General features: G+C 35.4%; 1 protein-coding gene across 5 annotated transcripts in view; it reads right to left on the bottom strand.

Moving 5' to 3' along the window:
- Positions 1-19,463, bottom strand: part of LOC141530404 (TNF receptor-associated factor 6-like) — a 78,424-nt gene that overhangs the window by 21,626 nt on the left and 37,335 nt on the right. For 3 of the 5 annotated variants that reach the window (XM_074247478.1, XM_074247479.1, XM_074247480.1), the window contains exon 3: positions 14,209-14,339. The exons of the other annotated variants lie outside the window; for them this stretch is intronic. In XM_074247478.1, the coding sequence (XP_074103579.1) occupies positions 14,209-14,339 (131 nt within the window). The remainder of the gene's footprint in view (positions 1-14,208; positions 14,340-19,463) is intronic. 5 annotated transcript variants of the gene reach the window in all.

Below are 19,463 nucleotides of genomic sequence, written 5' to 3'. Positions count from 1 at the left end.
GATGGTTAACATCAGTTTGCACTTTTTGTGATTACCAAAAAAAATTTTTTTTTCTTTTTCCAATCAAAAATTTCGATAACATGTGACTCTGCAAGTCTGATCAAATCTAATTATAAATATATATATATATATATATATATATATATATATATATATATATATATATATATATATATATATATTTATTTATATTTATATAGATAAAGCTAGATTGGTAATTAGAGGTTTCAAAAATAAAAAAATGAGTATGACTTGAGAGAAACATACGTACCAGTATCAAGATTATCATTAATTAAAGCTATATTTATAATAATAAATAAATACAATCTAAAGGTTTGTCAATTAGATGTATTAAGAAAAAAAAAAAAAACCAGCATGTCTTAATGGAATTTTAGATGGAGAAATTTACATGAAAAATATCAGATGGTTTGACAGTTGATGAAAATATGAGAGAGACAATGGTATGTAAACTTGAAAAAGCTCTATATGGTTTTAAAAAAATCAGTCCAGTGAAATGGAATAGAAAATACAAAATAGAAGTAGAAAAATTAGGATTAGTAAATGACTTACATAAATCATGTCTTTATATTTTGCGATAAGATGGTAAAATTGCTTTATTGGTTATTTATGTAGTTGACATAATAGCATCAAGCAATAATATGGAAAAATTAAATGAGTAATGCTTGTCAAGAATTAATTTCTTTAGACAAAACTACAAGGTATATAATTGGGCGAACTTTATTTCAAACGAAAATTTGATGTTAAAATAAATCAGCAGGTGATTGTACAAAGAAATCCCTCGCGGTTTCAGAATTACTGTGAAATCATGGTGAAATTCCGGGGAAATCATAGTGGAAAGATGGTAAAATCATGATAACATCTGTTCACAGTGGGGTCAGGTTATTTTTCTTCTACTACTATTATTTTTCTATAATTCATAGCTATATTTGTCATTATAGACAAATTTGGGAACTGGAGGAATATGGGATAAAGGGAGAGGGGGGACCTTACTCAGTAGGAATTTTTCAGTAACCGAAAGAATAATTCTGACAGCCCGGACCGAGACTCGAACCCTGATCGTTTGGTTACGCGCCAAAGGCTCTACCAGTTAAGCTATCCGAGACGGTGTCCATAACTACTATTCAGTCACCTAATAATAATGTCAGGTTATTTAACAAGAATTTTTGTATGGAATTTTAATCTTTCACTCTGATTTCACAGTAATTCCGAATCTGCGAGGGAAGAAAGTAGTCATAAATTAAAGATGTTCGATGAAAATTTAGATGAAATAAAAGAAAATTTATTAGACCAAGAAAAAGAATAGTAGTAAAAATAAAAAGCATTTGGATGATACACATGGTAATGTCACTAAACAGTGTATAATTAAAAATAAGATGAAAATATTTTGGATTAATATAAAAGACAATATGGCTAAAATTATGACTAAACCTTTACCGAATGAACTTTTTATATATTTAAAAGGAAAATTATTAGATTAATATATTAATCATTATTTTACTAGTTTGAAATTTGAATTATGTAACAAAAAAGGAGGAAGATTAGTTATGATGAATAAAAGAAGAAATGATAAAGTGAGGGAATGTTAGAAATACTTCATAAAATCATATTTATATTCATCTACGCCATCTATATTGAGTTGAGAAGCTGAGAGGCGGTCTGGTCGTTTCTAAATAGTTGATATGCGTCGCTTAGTTACCTCTTATTATTATTAACCCTCTAACGCTTCTGGGCGTTTCCCCACTCTTAGTGGAACGCCCCCTTCTACATTTACTTTACACGCTCCCCACTCAAGTGCCACGCGGGTCACTTAGGGCCATTTCGGCGTTAAAGGGTTAACATCACTTTTTGTTCTCTTCTCAGAGAGCCAACAGCTCAAAATAAATTCTCTTATTGATTATCATATTTTTCATACGTATTAATTATCTAAAGAAGTATTAGATTGTTATTAGGAAATTTAAGATTAAATAAATACTAAATTAAGTTCATAATAAAAGTGTTTATTATTTAATAGTTTGTGTTAAATGAAATATAAAAAATAACAATTCAAAAATTCACATTTTTGAAAAAAAAAAACACCCTTCTAAAAATTTGAGGATCTTTTAAGATCAGTCCAAGGTATTTAACAAAAAAAATTAAGCCAAAATTTTAACTTCGAACGTCATTTTTAACGATTTTCAAAAATTCAAAATTTGACAAATTTGGCAGTTTTCAAAATATTTTTTTTTAATAACCCTATATGTCCCCTCTCAAACAAACAAAAGGCCATTCCTGCATCTATAATAGCGTTCGAGATATTACAAAATCAAAATTCAAAAACTGTAAAAATTGTAAAATTTTGAATTTGCATATCTTTTAAAAAAAAATTTTTATTTTTTTTTCTTTGGCAAAACTTCGTTATATGATAAAAGAAAACTTCTGACCAAACTTTGTCCAAATCAAAAGGAGTTGATTCCAACTGTTTGTCGATTTGACATGGAATGACATATTAAAAATTCCTACACAGGCGGTATGGGAAAAGAGAGAGAAAACCGCAAAGTTTTATTATTTTTGTATTGAAGAAATGATGAGAATTTAACCAAAAACTAATGTTACTTAGATTACAACATGTATAATTACCCTAAAAAATTCTAGAATTCCCTACCCCATATTTTTTAGGAAATCATTGATAAACTAGTAAAATAAACAAATAAAGTCATACGTGGAAGTAAGTGAGCAATAGCTCGTAAAAGAGGCGACACTAGCAAATGACAAAGACAACACTAGCATAAATTATAGGTTGGGAAAGAACTACCTTAAACATCAGTTTTATAAAATTTATGATGGTCTCTTCAGGATGGAATATCTCTTTCAAAAACTATTTAGATCAATTAATGAGATTCGCTTTCAAGTATTGTTTTTTAGGAATAGCTGGCAGTTAATTTTATTACAGTAGGATAAAACGTAAAATTTGACAATAAAAAAAAAAATAGATGAACAATGCTAAAATTATTTTTCTCCCCTTAAAGAGCTCAAAAACGTCATAAATGCAATTTTAAGCGGTTAGGTATGGAATTAGCGGGAAGTGGCAGGGATGGCTTTAAGGGTCAACCACTTTCCTTATTTTTAACTTCCCGCTAAAAAAATTAAAAATTTTCGAAAATCAGGAAGTTATTGGTTTTACTCCATTTTGCAAAAATCGAGTTTTCAACAGATCTCGACGTTTTAAGGTCCTAGGAAGGCATTTCGAGGGTTCCTGTGTGTCCGTGTGTGTGTGTATGTGTATATATATATATATATATATATATATATATATATATATATATATATATATATATATATATATATATATATATATATATATATATATATATATATATATATATATATATATATATATATATATATATATGTGTGTGTGTGTGTGTGTGTGTGTGTGTGTGTGTGTGTGTGTGTGTGTGTGTGTGTGTGTGTGACCCTCTTATAACTTTTGAACGGCTCCACCGATCGAAACGCGGTTGGTGGCATTCGATTAAATTCCACCAAACTTAGATTTCCTGAAAATTTGAACCGATTCGGACAGGTAGATTCCAAGAAATCTTAAAAAAAACAGCAAAAAAAATTTTTTTTTTAAGTTGTTTTTTTTGGAATAACTTTTAAACGGCTTTGCCGATCGATTTCAAAAACTAATTAGCTCTCAACCTTCAAAAACGACGCCGACCACCGCTAACTGCATCAAAATCGGTTTATTCGTTCGTGAGATATCGTGAACGAAAGACATCGAAAAAATTGAATTTTTCAACAAAAAACTCTAAAATTTTACATCTGATCAAATTATGTTAGCATATTGTTTATAGTACTTGAAACACTGCATCGGTTGCTGTAAACTGCGTGAAAATCGATTCACTAAATTAAAAGTTATAGCAGTTTGAAAATGAAAAAAATAGTTTTTCATCAAACTTTTATTAGACTTCTGGGCTCGAAAAGCTCTACCGTATCAAACAGCTTATTTTTGAGCTTGGAGAGATCAAAATATGACAATAAATTTTTGAACTCGAAGAACTCTAAAACATCGCGAAAGCGGCAAAATTGCAAGCGCGCAATAACTGAACTTAGCGGGAAGTTGCAGGGATGGTCTTTAGGGTCAACCGTTTTCCAAATTTTTTTTTTTTTCGTTCTAGCAGGGTTTTTTCTTGCCTAGGGCTGAAGCTGTAGTAAAATGAAAGTAAAAAATATAATATCAAAAATCCATCATACATCTATTAGGAAGACATGTGATTTTCGACTATATATTGTAACAGTTTTACCTGCTCAGGTTGGCCCCTAATCAATTTTATAAATGAACTAACGAAATTAACAAACAATAATAATTATCAGGGCGCCACCAGGATTTTTAATTACGGTTCCTGGAACCGGTCCAGAGCTGAAAATTCTTATCCTAGGGTAGAGAGAGAGTGGAGGAAGGTGTTGTTGAATAATAAAGAGTTAATTAACAATCTGATCAGTTTATTAACAATAAAAAATAACAAATTTAACAATTGAAGCGCTCACCCACACACACTATAATTAACTGATTATCTAACGAAATAGAGAATAACTGCGAGATAAACGATATTTACAAACGAACCTTCCCAAACGACGATACGATGACTGGGCGGGCTTTTTCTAACAAACGGTCTCCCACACCTGTCCTTAACCTAATGGGCTTTTTCTAACGAACGGTCTCCCACACCTGTCCTAAACCTAAGCTTAAAATTATAAGTCTTCCGGACTGCCAAAACGAGCTAAACTTTCTACACTATGATAACTTAAAATTAAGTCCACCGGACTACCAAACTTAACACTATTAACACTCTCTATCACACATTACCCGTACAATTCTTCACACACATCACCCACACTTTGCTTAATTGATTTTATTTTATAAATTTTATTTTGACAAAATTGATTTTAATTAAATTGAATTTCAAAATACTTAATTAAATTATTCAATCATTAGTATTAATTTAACAATAAATTTTCAACTTACAATTTAATTCCAATTAACTTGAACTAACATTCGACTTCCAATTTCCGATTGCAAATTTTAATTCTGTATTAAAATATCAAATAGATTAATATTCCTAAGTAACTTATTATCCTGGTCTTGGTAATACAACGATAATTGTTTAATACGAGAGAGTTTAATACCTTGAATTAATTTTTGATAATTAAATTAATCACGATATAAATTTTACAATCAAGTTCAAAATTATTAACACAAGTTAAATGATGTAAATTAATTAATTATAACCAATTTTTCCTGTGAAATTTTCGACTCAGAATAACTAATTTCTTGGACTTAATGTCCGCGGTATTAATTCTTAATTTTCAGTAAATTTTTAATTATCTAATCCACGGACTTAATCCCAAGATAAATTAATTTTCATGTAGAATTAATTTACAAATATAAAATAAATTTAATAATTAGTTCCTAATATAATTTTCAATAAAATCTTAATAATTTTCTAAATTGTAAAAATCGACAAAAGTCGAAACGTACATTTTTGTTAGCTAGAACATTTGCTAGTTTAGTTGTCTTTGACCTTGGATGTTTGGAATTTACTGCGACACGAAGTATGTCGACGCTCGACCAAAATTCCACAAGTAAAAACGCTTGACGATTATTTTTTTAAGCAACAAAATTAATCACTCTTTCTTGAGTTAATTGTTATGAAATTATAACAATTGATTAAGCAAATTTTTTAGATGTTAATTAATTTAATTGATTAATTTTAGTTAGTTAAAAATTCTCCCGAAGAATGTAGAAAGAATTTATCCCTCAAGGTCAATCAATTTTCCATAAAGTATATCACAAAGAAGCAAAATTAATTTAATTGGAAAATTGAGAATAATTAGTCAATAGATTAGTACATTCAGCCAAACTAAATTGAATACTTTATGTAAGCCTAATAGTGCTACTTCAACTAGCATTTCGTTCAGTGTATATTTGTTGTTTATTTAAGATGGTTTTGCAGGATTAATAAATAATTAACAAGTTGTAATTTTAGTTAGAAAATACGCGATAAGATATTTATTGTAATTAACAGCAGTAACGAAAATAAGGTATGTGATATTGCAGTATATGTTTTTACAAATGTAATAGAGACTACCGTCATGCCATCTAGTGACTTAGCAGAAAGTAACAATAATGATAATAATAAATGAGCAGAAACTATACTCCAACACTCCCACTTAGGATCTGCTCACAAATGCTGTTTGACTCACTCAACCTGACCTTTGGTAAAACTGCAATAAAAATACTGATTAATGATATCAAAACCTTGATTTAATTTATTCTAGCAATCAGACCACTCCAGCGGAAGCTCGCAGCTTCACAAATCTATTCTTTGGTAGGGGTTTAGTGAAGATATCAGCCTCCTGGTCCTCTGACTTCACATATTGCACTCTTAACATCTTGTTGCTGAACTTCTCAAACATAAACTTAAATTTTATGTCGATGTGTTTCGATCTTGCTTCAAAGTTACCATTTTTGATCCAAGAAATGGCGCTCAGATTGTCAACCAGCAGCACGGGAACCTCAGTTTGACATCCAAGCAACTGAGTCATCAGTCTATTGACCCATAGTAGCTCTGTTGTTGCATAACAAGCTGCTACAAACTCTGCCTCTGCCGTAGACAAAGTTATTGACTTTTGTCTCTTAGCACCCCAAGATATTGGTGCATTTCCAATCTTGATCAGATAGCCTGTTCTCGACTTCCTCGTTTTGGTGTCCCCAGCAAAATCCGCATCAGAGAAACCTGTGACCTTGATTTCTGCATTCGCGTGAAACTTTACTCCTAGTTTAGTAGTTCCCTTCAGATACTTAAATATCCTCTTCACAGCCTGCCAGTGGATCTTTCTAGGGTCAGAACAGTGTTGACTGACTCTGTTCACTGCTAGCGCTATGTCAGGACGCGTAATTAAAGATAGAAATAATAGGCTTCCTATAGCTTCTCTATAGGGAACCTCTGGTGCTATTTTAGCACTCTCATTAATTTTTCTCAAATCTTGATGATTATTTGCTGGTATGCAAATTGGATTTACATCTAAAGCATTGAACCTATTAAGTATCTTCATAGTATATAATTCTTGATCTGCAAATATTGAACCATCTGCCATCCTGGTTAGGTTCACACCTAGGAACATACTAAGTGGTGAAGCAGTAATCTCAAACTCAGCATTTAACCTTTTGAGCAGTCTTTTAACTTCACTAACGTTGTTTGACACCACCAGTCCTTCATCAACATGAATTGACAGAATGATACATTCAGCTGTGGTTCGTGGTGACCTGAACACACAGGGATCGGCTTCAATTGGTTCCAAGTTGAACCTTTTTAGGCAGTCAGTGAATTTCTTATTCCATCGTCTTGACGCCTGTTTCAGACCGTACAAATTCTTGATAAGCTTACATACACGTCCACTTGACTCATGTTTCACCGTCGGGCTGAAAGTCTCTTCATAATCAATTCCAGCCTTCTGCTGACAACCTTTTGCCACCAATCTTGCTCTGAATCTCTTGATGTCTCCTGATGAATCCGTTTTTATCTTATACACCCATCGGTTATTCAAGACATTGGCTCCCACTGGCTTGTTGACCAAAACCCACGTCTTACTCTTCCTAAGGGCATCCAACTCCTCTTGCATGGCTGATTTCCAATTTTTATAATGCTTGTCATGTTTTACTTCCTGATAGCTCGCTGGCTCTTGACCTGTCAGAAGATTATGCTCTTCAGCACTACAATCAATACAGGTATATTTGTCTTCTTCATCATAGTCTTCGGCAATAACGCCCACACAACGCATGTGATACCACCTGTCATAGCTATCACATTGTATCCATCTTATGATCTCAGTCTGTGGTATCTCACAGTTTGATGCACTGCATTCATTGCCATCATCCGTTATTATACTAACATCAGTCTCAACTTCTGGTTCATCCAGTGTTGTATTCTCTCTTATTGTGTTATCTTGATCTTGATCTTTATCTTGATCTTGATCTTTATCTTGATCACTGAAATAGTCATCTTCATCTGATGTTTGTTGGTCAACAGTCCTCTCCAATTGTACTTGTACTTCAGCATCTTGAGTGTGCTCCTCACTAGTATGTTCTATCAATTGACTTGATGTCCCTTCTTGAGGAATCTGACCGTACCTTTCTTGTTCCTTGAATATTACATCACGGTGAACTTCAACTCTATTACTTGATTCAAACCAAACTCTGAAGCCTTTTACATTTTTACTATAGCTGACCATAATTCCACTTACTGCTTTAGCATCTCATTTCTTCCGCTTTTGCTTAGGTGTATGTACCATCACCTTCGTACCAAAAACCTTCAGCTGACCCAGATCAGCGTCTTTATGAGTCCATAACTCATATGAGGTCTTGTTCATTATCGAACTTGGTCCTGTACGATTCAATACATAGACAACTGTATTGACAGCTTCAGCCCATAGACATTTGGGAAGATTAGCACCATGGATTAAAGTCCGCGCTGCTTCTACTATGGTTCTATTTTCTCTTTCTGCTCTTCCGTTCTGCTTTGGGTGTATATGGAACAGTTCTCTGGTGCTTGACTCCTGCTGTAAATAGAATTTCTTTCAATTATTTGTTTACAAACTCTAGTCCATTGTCTGTCCTCAGCGTGTTTACTTTCTTTCCAGTCTCTTTCTCGATTCTTATCAAGAAATTCCTGATGCACTCTGGCACTTCATTCTTCGCTTTCAAAAAATAAACCTGACAATAACTAGAAAAATCATCCTTGAGCAGCAAAAAATACCTGGATCCTCCAAGTGATGTGGTCTCCATAAAACCACAGACATCAGCATGAACCACTGCTCCAATCTCCGTTGCTCGATTGTCACTTCTGCTGTACGATTGGCGATGCATTTTTCCTAGTATGCACGCATCACAAGCTTCTTTCTTGCCTACTACGTCTATATTTTTACTTTTTAACAGCTTAACAACGTATTCATAGTTCTGATGTACTAACCTTTCATGCCATTGTTTCAAACTGGTTATACCATTTGCAAACTGAGCTACACATGTGTCTTGGTCCACCTGGTTCAACATCTTAAACCTCATAAGGAACAACTGACCTTCTCTTTTTCCAACTGCATCAACACCATCGTCTTTTACAAATTGACAGCTGTCTTTGTACTTTATCTACTTGCATTTGATAGCCTTTATCTAAAATAGCACTGAGAGAAACTAGATTAAACTTTAGATCTGGAGCATACAGTACCTTGGTTAGATGCTTATCAATCCATCTTGTCCCGTTATAGGCCTTGATATTGATGTATCCTTCTCCAACAGCTTCAATAAAACTTCCATCGTCTAATTTAATAGGTATCGTTGGGTTGAGTTTGACCAGTTCACCAAACCATTCCTTTCTGCCAGACATATGGCTCGTGGCACCAGAATCCAGACACCAACTATCATTCATGACCTTGGTATTTGTCACCATTGCCAATACTTGCCCTACTAGCGCTCCACCTGCCTTTTTTCTCATTTTAGACTGACTGGAGTTCACATTCCATTGTAATTCCTTCTTCTTAGTTCTACAGTCACGTTCCCAGTGGCCTAGCTTACCACAGTAATGACAACGTCCTTTTTTTGTTGGAAACTTTCTTTTACCTCCTTTCTGTTCATTGGCAGTAAGAGCTTCTCCGGTGTCAACTCCAGCATACGCTCCTAAACGCGTTTCCTCCATGATCAGTCGAGCCGTTAGATTAGCTAGAGTCCGATCAGCCTCTGCTGATGACTCCCAAGCTGATACAAAATAGCGAAAAGAAGAAGGTAAAGTTAGAAGAATTTTAGTTATGATTGATTTATCTGGAACATCCTCACCCAGGGCTCTTAGCCTGTGTGCGATGTCTTGGACTTTGGCAATGTGTATAGTGATGTTGTCTGTGCTATTTCTAGTCATCGTGTACCATTGTTGGTTCAGCATATGAATACCGGTCTCCGTTTTATTGTCATACACCTCCTGCAGTGGATCCCACATTGCTTTGGCTTCTTCGCAGTTCACTACATGCAGCAACGCTTCTTCTGACAGACTTGATGTGATGAGAAATTGTGCCATTGCTTCTCGTTTCTCCCACTGACTTTGTTGCTCCATGTAATCTGCCACTTGCTCCACCGTTGGTCGGCCCCCAGCCACTGTAGCCGCTGGCACCTGTGGTTTGGTGTGAACACGAGATACTATCTTCCAAGCATCCCTGGCCATTAACGCAATTTTCATTTGAAATTTTCATAGTGCCCAGTTGTCAGCACCACGCAATTTCAATGTCTTAGTTACTTCAGATGTACTATCCATTTTTTGGGTATTTTTGCACTATTGCACGAGAGCGGGCTAACCTCAAAAGAATAGTTATTTGCTTGTAACTCTACCAAACAAAAATTACACACTTTTCTTTAAAATATTTATTTTAACTTCTGCAGCCGTCCATCTGGGCCCATAACCTATTGTTTATTTAAGATGGTTTTGCAGGATTAATAAATAATTAACAAGTTGTAATTTTAGTTAGAAAATACGTGATAAGATATTTATTGTAATTAACAGCAGTAACGAAAAAAAAGTATGCGATATTGCAGTATATGATTTTACAAATGTAATAGAGACTACCGTCATGCCATCTAGTGACTTAGCAGAAAGTAACAATAATGATAATAATAAGTGAGCAGAGACTATACTCCAACAATATTTATTCAAATCTGACATGAACTTGTGGATAAAGAATTGTTAAATGTCTCGATTTGATTTCGAATGGGTTATCAAGAATAATCTTGTTTATATCAACGTGCTCTATGATATTAATCTTGATCATCAGTTTCTCAAAACGGTTGCTTATATTACTAATCTAGCTTATGAAACGGTATCCAGAAGGATTGGAAGTGTCTTTGTCCATTTTTCTAATAGGTGTTAGAGAGGACTATGAAATAAATAATTTTTTAATGATGATAGCGCATGGTTCGGGTCCCAACATTTTGGAGTGATTAGAATATTCTTTTATTAGTGAGGAAGTTATCATTACGGAGTGGTTTATTGTATCGGAAATAAGATATTAATTTTAGAAAAACTTTTATTTGGATCGCGAAAATTGACGCATTTTGATTTGGCTTCTCAGTACAAAGATTCCAAGCATTTATATTCACTAGCTATCAGATTAACTTTCAGCATAATATCTTACAATTTGATAATTTATTCGTTGATTTCGTCTATGGTTAATTTTTTATTGTATGTCCAGATAATTATTGTTTTGTCTAAATCTTCTTCCTCAATTTCCTATTGTAGACGAATTTTATTAATACCTTTAATTTTAGTATTGTTGACATGCATACTGGAGGTGTTCTAGGTTTCGCTTTGAGTGTGTTATGTCTTAAGATCGATATTTGTACCTGATCCGTTTGTTGATATTTTGTATTGGGTTTATCATTTATTTTGTCATTGTTGATTTTTAACTTCCCGCGAAAAAAAATTGAAAATTTTTCAAAATTCGGGAAGTTATTAGTTTATTACCCCGTTTTGCGAAAATCACGTTTTCATCAGATCTCGACGTTTTAAGGTCACAGAAAGCTTCCCTGACTATTCCCGCGATAGTATCCGTGCGGCTCTGTGTGTGTGTGTGTGTGTGTGTGTGTGTGTGTGTGTGTGTGTGTGTGTGTGTGTGTGTGTGTGTGTGTGTGTGTGTGTACCTCTTGTAACTTTTGAACGGATTGACCGATCGGATCGAAATGGATCGCGATACAAAAAGTATCATTCCCGTCAAATTTAGTAAAAATTTGAATCGATTCGGGTCGTTAAATTTTGAGAAATCTCAAAAATAAAATTTTCAAAAAATGGTTTTGGAATAACTTTCAAACAGCTCCATCAATCAATTCCAAATCTGACCCGCTCTTAATCTTGTAAAACTACGTCGATTGCTACCAGTTCCGTCAAAATCGGTTGATTCGTTCGGGAGTTATCGAAAACAAAAAAATTCGAGAAAAGTATTTTTTTTACATAACATCGACATTTCATTTTGAATCGTTTTTAATCAGATGAAACAATTATTAGAGCCCAAAAAACTACGTCGACCGTTGCCAAGAACGTGAAAATTGGTCGATTGATTCAGAGGTAACTGCAGTTTGAAAATTAAAAAAATACTGGTTTATTAAACTTCTATTATATCAGACTGTTGAGGTCGAAGAGCCTGGACTAAGATTTTCAAAATAGTGCCAAGAAGGAAATTAACTGTTTTCATAACTTTCTTTTGGTTTATTGTTAAGTATAAAGAAAAAAATGAAAATAATTAGGTACCCAGGTAGGGTTTGCCAATGCTGACAAATGGCGTAGCCTTGGACCATTTGTAACTTTGCCAAGCCTTGGTAAGTTACCAGTGGCCCAGGTCTAGCCCGAGGTTTGGCCCAATGGTTCGATATTTTGGAACCAAGCCGTTTCAATGACCATCTTTATAACTCGAACAGATACCACAAACTTTCAGCTTCACTAGTATTCAATTTCGATGGATCCCCATCGAACTTATGTGAAGAGAGAGAATCTCTCTCGACCAATAGGGAAGATGGAATTTCCATCCATTAGCTTGAATTAGATTTACTAGTCACTTGACCGCTAAGTGTAAAAACATTAATTTAATTACTTCGTTAAAATCGAATGAATTAAAAAAAAAAAAAAAAAAACATTCCATAACTTCATTCTGTTAATAATTTACATTATCTGAACTATACAAAATTTTTAGCAGTTTATAAGTTTAATTTTGATTATGGAACATCATGTAATGAAGCAAAATGACTGACTGATGTTTAAGTAACTAAAGTTAATTTATCGTTATTACTACCACGAGCAGCGAAGTCAGTACTGTACGAGACTTTCACACCAGCAAACCAGGTTCGATTCCCATCGTAGGCAATAGTATATTACACACCGAGGGAAGTAAAGTAAGAAATGTCTCAGATCACATGTAATTGTTGGCCGAGGCGAAGCCGAGGTCAACAAACATGTGATCTGAGGCTTTCTTATTTACTTCCCGAGGAGTCTATGCTATTTTTTTGCTCGAAGAAGGCAGAAAGTGGCAACTTCATTTAGCGCAGCGGGCCGAAAATTGACGCTTTCTGTCCGTCGAGCAAAAAAGATTTTTTCGAGGTAATCTGGAGTAATCGCGAGCTACGACAACATAAGGCTGACAATAAACCGTAAAATCACAAATACAATTAAAATTGAATTGAATTTTTTAATTACAATCGCATTTTTTTTAGTCTTGGCAAATCAGTTTCCCAAGGCTCGGTCTGAGCCCTGGGCCATTTTTCTCCTAAGACTCAGCCCAAGCCTTGCATTTTAATTCTCCTAGGCTTGGCCCGAGCCTTGTTTTTTGGTTTCTTGAGGCTTGGGACATGGTTATTATCGAAGGCTTGGCCCAATGGTTACCCAATACTCGACCCAAGCATTGGCAGCATTAGCAGACGACTCTTAACCAATAGTTCCTACCTATCTGGGTTTGAGCGAGCCACGCGCCAATACACTCGATGTGATTAATATTTTCAGTACGGATAATATAAGGCTGAAGCTCGATAGGGCCGAGACTTTATATCTCTGCTGCAAATAATCATCTCGACCGTATTTGCGCGGGGCTTGCCCATGGTGCTTAAAAAATTTTTCGTCCTATGGTGGACGTATGTGACCCTGATTCAGAAAGATAATTTGAAATGATTACCTCCATGTTAATTGTATATCTATATAGTATTCAAATCCGATGCTTTTAAATCATTTCAAATAATTTCAAATTAGATTTTTTAATCAGGGGGGTTTTTACGTCCAGGGAATACTCAATTTATTAATAAATAGCGTACGACGCCATAATCTTCTAATCCTCTAAATAAAAATACATGAAAGTCTTGAAATTTGTCATAAGGGCGCTTTATAAAATGGCAGTTTAAATGTATAGTAAGCTATTCAGCTGTATAGAGATTAGTGACGTATGCGTAACATTGTCCTCGACTGTATAAAGTTCAATACGGCCCAGTAGATACTGGCGTGTACGCATATCATTTACAGATTGAGTGTCCTCTGCACGTAAAAACCCCTATTCGTCTGCCTAGGATGAAAACTCCCATACGTCCGCCTAAAATAAAGGATAAAGTGAAATGTAGAGTGTGGAATTTGTTAAACTTACTTTAACCAATTATGAATACAATTATAGCAGAATTTGTGGCCACATGAAGTCAAAACTGGATCTTGTAACCACGACAAACATATTGGACATTCGAATCGTGGTTTCAGTTTCTTATCTTCTATCTGAAGACTCTAAACAAACAGAATTTAATGGCTCATTTAAATTTTCTTATATTATAGGTAAAGCAGTTTAGTTGTTTACTTATCTTAACACTATCATTTTCAAGGCTGTCATAGCGGTGACGCGGGTGTTTGCGATGCTCTAGCGAAAAAGTGAAAATAAAATACTCGAGGACGTTATAGATATAAAAAAAAGTGAGTTTCTTTTCAATTGGATAGAGTTGCCTAACTAATAAACTTTGTCAAGAACAGAATAATTAAATAAAAAATAGGTAAAAACAAAAGCTAACCTAAACTAAATAGTGAGAAAACAGTATGCCGCCAAACGATAACATCTGCGCAGGCGCACACAATAAGCTAAATAAAACTGGCGCGCAAAATGACAGCTCATTGACAGCTCACTGAGGCTGGCTCGCAAAATGAATCATTGACAGAATATCTCCAAAAAAGACCCGCTGATAGCAATAGAGATAAGAGAGCACTCATTCATGATTTTGCAATGAACTAAAAAGCAACACCCCAGTGATCTTACAGCATACCTCTGAAAGCTTAGAAAATTCAGACTCTGAATGGAACACCACAATAAAAAAACTTCAATGCTCAAGCACTCCAGAAGCCCGATACCTGCCCAGGTCATCACACATGTCACGAATCAATTCAGAAGCTTCAAAGGGAGAATGAAATGCTGCGACGCTGGGCGGAAGAGCAAATAGGATCGCTGAAAACAGAGATAAGCTCATTAAAGGAGCAGTTTGTCCTCTTCTCCAATAAAAGCCCACCTAACAATGAACAGGAACAGAGAGGAATACCAACTATCATCAGTGACCGCACCCCTGAAGACACCACAAGGTTCCTCAACAGCCTCAGCTATCTAAAACCACAGAAAGTAAAACACAACACAAGAGCTGCTCCCAAGCAGAAGAGAAATGACGCTAACATCCAGAGTACGTCATCTACCACCCACCGATCACAAATATATGATAATAACGCTAACCAGCGTGCATTCCAAACAACTAGCTCCCAAAGTCACAATAAGAAACGATGGAGCTGATAACACAGGAAGAATTAGAACAACCACGAAACCAGAAGCGATGAGAGCTGGCGAGCTCAAATTTGAAATGGAAGAAAGAAGAAGAAGGCGAAACAGCACTACCAAGGAAAGAAAGCAATCATTGTCACCTTGGGATCAATGGACCCCAAAAAAGTTATAATGGCACAAAAGAACAAATTGAAAGGTACAAATGTGTGGATTGACGATGATTACACACACAGGAAAGCACACGTACAAGCGTGGATAAGACGATTGCTAAGAACACAGAAACAGTCAAGCCACGATGCGCAAGCCAAATACATGAAGATGTGGATAGACGGTCAGCTCTGGAGATAGAACGAAATTAAAGGCGATTTGTTCAAGTATACATTTCGGAACGAGCAGCAATAATAAAAATAAACTAATAATTAAACAATGGAACGTAGCAGGAATTAAAAATGTAAAAGATGCGTGGAAGTTTCTTGAAGAGTCTGACATCGTACTACTACAAGAAACGTGAAATTTTTGAAGCTAACAGTAACGGCAAAAAAACATTTATCAGTGGTGATCTCAACGCCAGAGTTGGTGAATGAATAGGTTACGAGGACTGCGAATGGGACATTGCTGGTTTAACGAGACGCTCTCAGGACACTGTAGTTAACTCAGTAGGACGAAAACTACTTAAATTGAGCGAAAAGTTGAGATTATATATAGCAAGTGGCTACAGCAAGAGTGACTTACAGGGAAAGGTCACATTTGTAAGTGGATGCAAAGAGAATTGTACCTCGGTGTTGGACCTTGCCCTATGCATGGGATCTTAAGCTTTTTGTGCAATAAAAAGTCTCTGAGTGGAAGCCAGGTCGGAGTCCGATCACCTACCAATCACACTCATACTAAGCAAGCGAGACAGTAATACATCAGCTGAGGAAATTCTAAGCCCAGATCACAAACAAGACGTACAACCCAAAAGAAAACAGCGTTTTATCTGGAAACCTGAAAATGCTGAACAATATCAAGAACTAATGGACGAAGCATGGGCTGAGCTGGACTGTTCCTCTGAAGCGAATACATGGGAAGATCTAAATAATTAATCTGGAATGCAGCATCAAACTATGGCATGATCTCAAAGCTGAAGAAGAATGATCAGCGTACTGAACCTTGGTATAACAAAAACTGCAGATTAGCTAAAAAAAAAAAATGAGTGGACTAGTCTAAAAGCATATCTTCAGAATAAGAATGGAGAAGGCAAGGAACAGCTGAGAATCACGCGCAAAAGATTCCGTGAGGTTCTGAGAGAGGAAGAAAGCAAATGGAGAGACAAGTTATGACAAGAATTAACACAATGCAAGAACATGTCACAATGTTGGAAAAAGATTAATTATTACAGAGGTAACAAGAAAAGTGCTCCCAGTAACACTATCAGTGACGAGAGGATGATCGAACACTACAAGAAGATCCTATGTGGATCCAATCACCATGATCTAGAAGACAAGGAAAGAATACCTGAACAAGAAGCAGAGCATAGGAACACAATATACAATGAAGAGCCGGATGAAGAGTTTACGATGAAAGAGCTTGAAGACACCTTAACGAAGCTAAAAAATGGCAAAGCAGCTGGAGAAGATGGCATCACAATCGAGTTTATCAAAACAATTCCTACTACGAAATTTGTAGAGCTGCTAAACATGATAAATAGCATCTGGACAAGATGTAAAATGCCAACAGATTAGAATACAGCGATAATCTACTCCATATTTAAGGCAGAAGATCCCAGTGAACCGGTAAATTATAGAGGAATTTCTCTGCTCAACGCTAGATACAAAATCTTCACCAATCTAATGGCGTCTAGACTAAACAAATGGCAGGTTTTAGAACGAAGCGAGGAACCAGAGATCACATCTTTGTACTCAATGAGCTAATGAACAACAAACTGAAGCAGCCTGGAGGTAAGCTATTTATCAGCTTTGTTGATTACAAGAATGCATTTGACAAGGTACAAAGAGAGAAGCTCCTCAAGAAAGTTGAAGCTGCTGGCATTAAAGGAAGAATGCTTTGTACGATTCAAGCCATTTACTCAGAAACAATTAATCAAATTGATAACGGAAACTTTAGGTTAACTGCTGGAGTACGGCAGCGTTGTGCGCTGAGCTCGACTCTCTTCAACATTTACACCGATGATGTAGATGACATATGGGTAACTAAAAACATAGGTGGAACTGTGTGTGGAGGTAAGAAATTCTACGTTGAAAAATACGCGGACGACATAATCCTACTAGCTGACACCGCGGAAGGACTAAAAAATATGCTAAAAGGCCTCGAAACCTACGCTGATGAAAATGGACTATTAGTTAATGATAAGCAAACTAAAATCATGATTGTTAAGGCTAAACGAAGAAATCTCAAAAATCAAAACTGGTACTTTAAAGGTAAAAAATTAGAAGTTGTGAGTTAATTCAAATATCTTGGTTACTGGTTCCACCTGGGGCCTGATCCAACGTGCAGGAAGGTAATCTCTAAAGGAAAGGCTATATCTTTATAACTCCTTAGCCAACGCAGGAGCAATCTACGGAGTTGAGATCTGGGGGTAGGCCTTCAACGAAGATTTCAACAGTTGGAGTAGCTAGAAATACTCCAGAATACATATGGAGATCAGAAACCGGAGTCCCACCAAGTCTCTACGTAACCAGGAAGAGAGCCTATAGCTATATCACTGATACTCTCTCGATGACGAATGATAGATGGCCTAAACAAATACTAAAAGAAGAATGTCGCAACATCATAAATGGTAATTCCTCTAAATGGGGAAAAACAATGGATCCGGCTCTGAGACAGATGGACTGCGAAGATGTCCCAAAAATGATCTGGCAAAGAGTCAAACCCGATACAATTAAAGCTAAGCTTGATGCTGGATTAGAACTCTTCCTACAGAAAGAAGAAAGTCTAACAAGGAGTAAAATACTCAGCTCAACATACTGCCCGTGATATAAATTTGTTAAAAGAACTGATGGATGTGAGCCATTCTGGAATGACAAGAATGCAGAGAGCTGGACAAAAGAAACCTGGTCACGCCTAAGATGCGGAAACAATGGCAGACATAACAAAAAAGGCTACAAAGCTGGGACTACAGACTATGTCATAGTGAACCAGAAATCATCGAGCATCTACTTATTTGTCGGGAAGCCCGTATACTCTGCACACCAAAAATCGCAGACAAAATTCAAGCTCTCACTGGTTGTAAATATGATGCTGACCTTCAATTCCTGGTCAAAGAATTGCTGAGAGGACCGCCAAACATTGAGATCTGTCTTCTATTCAAAGTTATCGAGAACAAAATCAATTTACCAGACAGTGACGCCGAGAAGGACTGCAGATGCTTGGAATGCAGATAAAGTGTGCAATTGAATCAGAATTTATATTTATATTTAAAACTAGCTGTTACCCGCCCGCCTACCTGGTCATTTGATAGAATTGTATTTTTAGGTCTAAACTTAAAATTTAATTAGCGTATTGTTTTGACTTTCACAAATTCCGAATTTCATCAAATTAGCATATACTTTTTATCCATGTAATTATTCCAGCTAATATTCATTGTAACTTACAATGTGCAATCATTATAATGTTTGCGTGGCTTTTTTTCAAAAATGAATAACAATTGACACGAAGAAAAAAAATTGAAATGAGAATTTAGAGTCTATAGGAGCTATAGCTTGGAAATTAAAAATTTTTAATGTTAACATCCACCTTCGCAAATCGTAAAATTCGTTTATAGATTATTTCTACATCAGAAGATTCCTACCAAATTAGGAATCGATAGGAGCTATAGTTTAAAAAGGGGAATTTTTCATTGTTAACGCCCCCGCAACCCCCCTTGTGGGTGGAATTTTCTAAAATCCGTTCTTAGCTGACCTCTACTCGGCGAAAAGAATATTCCTGCCAAATTTTAAGTCTCTAGGTCTTATAGTTCCAGAAATATCGTGATGAGTGACTATATCTATAGAAAGTCTTCTATATGTATATGTATATATATATTTTCTGTTGAAATTTTCCCTGAATTTTCTTTGTCATAAACCTTATGGAGCCCGAGATCTTTCTATCGAATGCAAAAC

This window comes from Cotesia typhae, unplaced genomic scaffold (genome assembly GCF_013202065.1).
Source record: "Cotesia typhae breed Kobodo isofemale line unplaced genomic scaffold, CoteBio_Ctyphae contig_5, whole genome shotgun sequence".
NCBI lineage: Eukaryota > Metazoa > Arthropoda > Insecta > Hymenoptera > Braconidae > Cotesia > Cotesia typhae.
The sequence above is the reverse complement of the archived record's forward strand: the minus strand, read 5'-3'. Positions and strand labels throughout refer to the sequence as shown.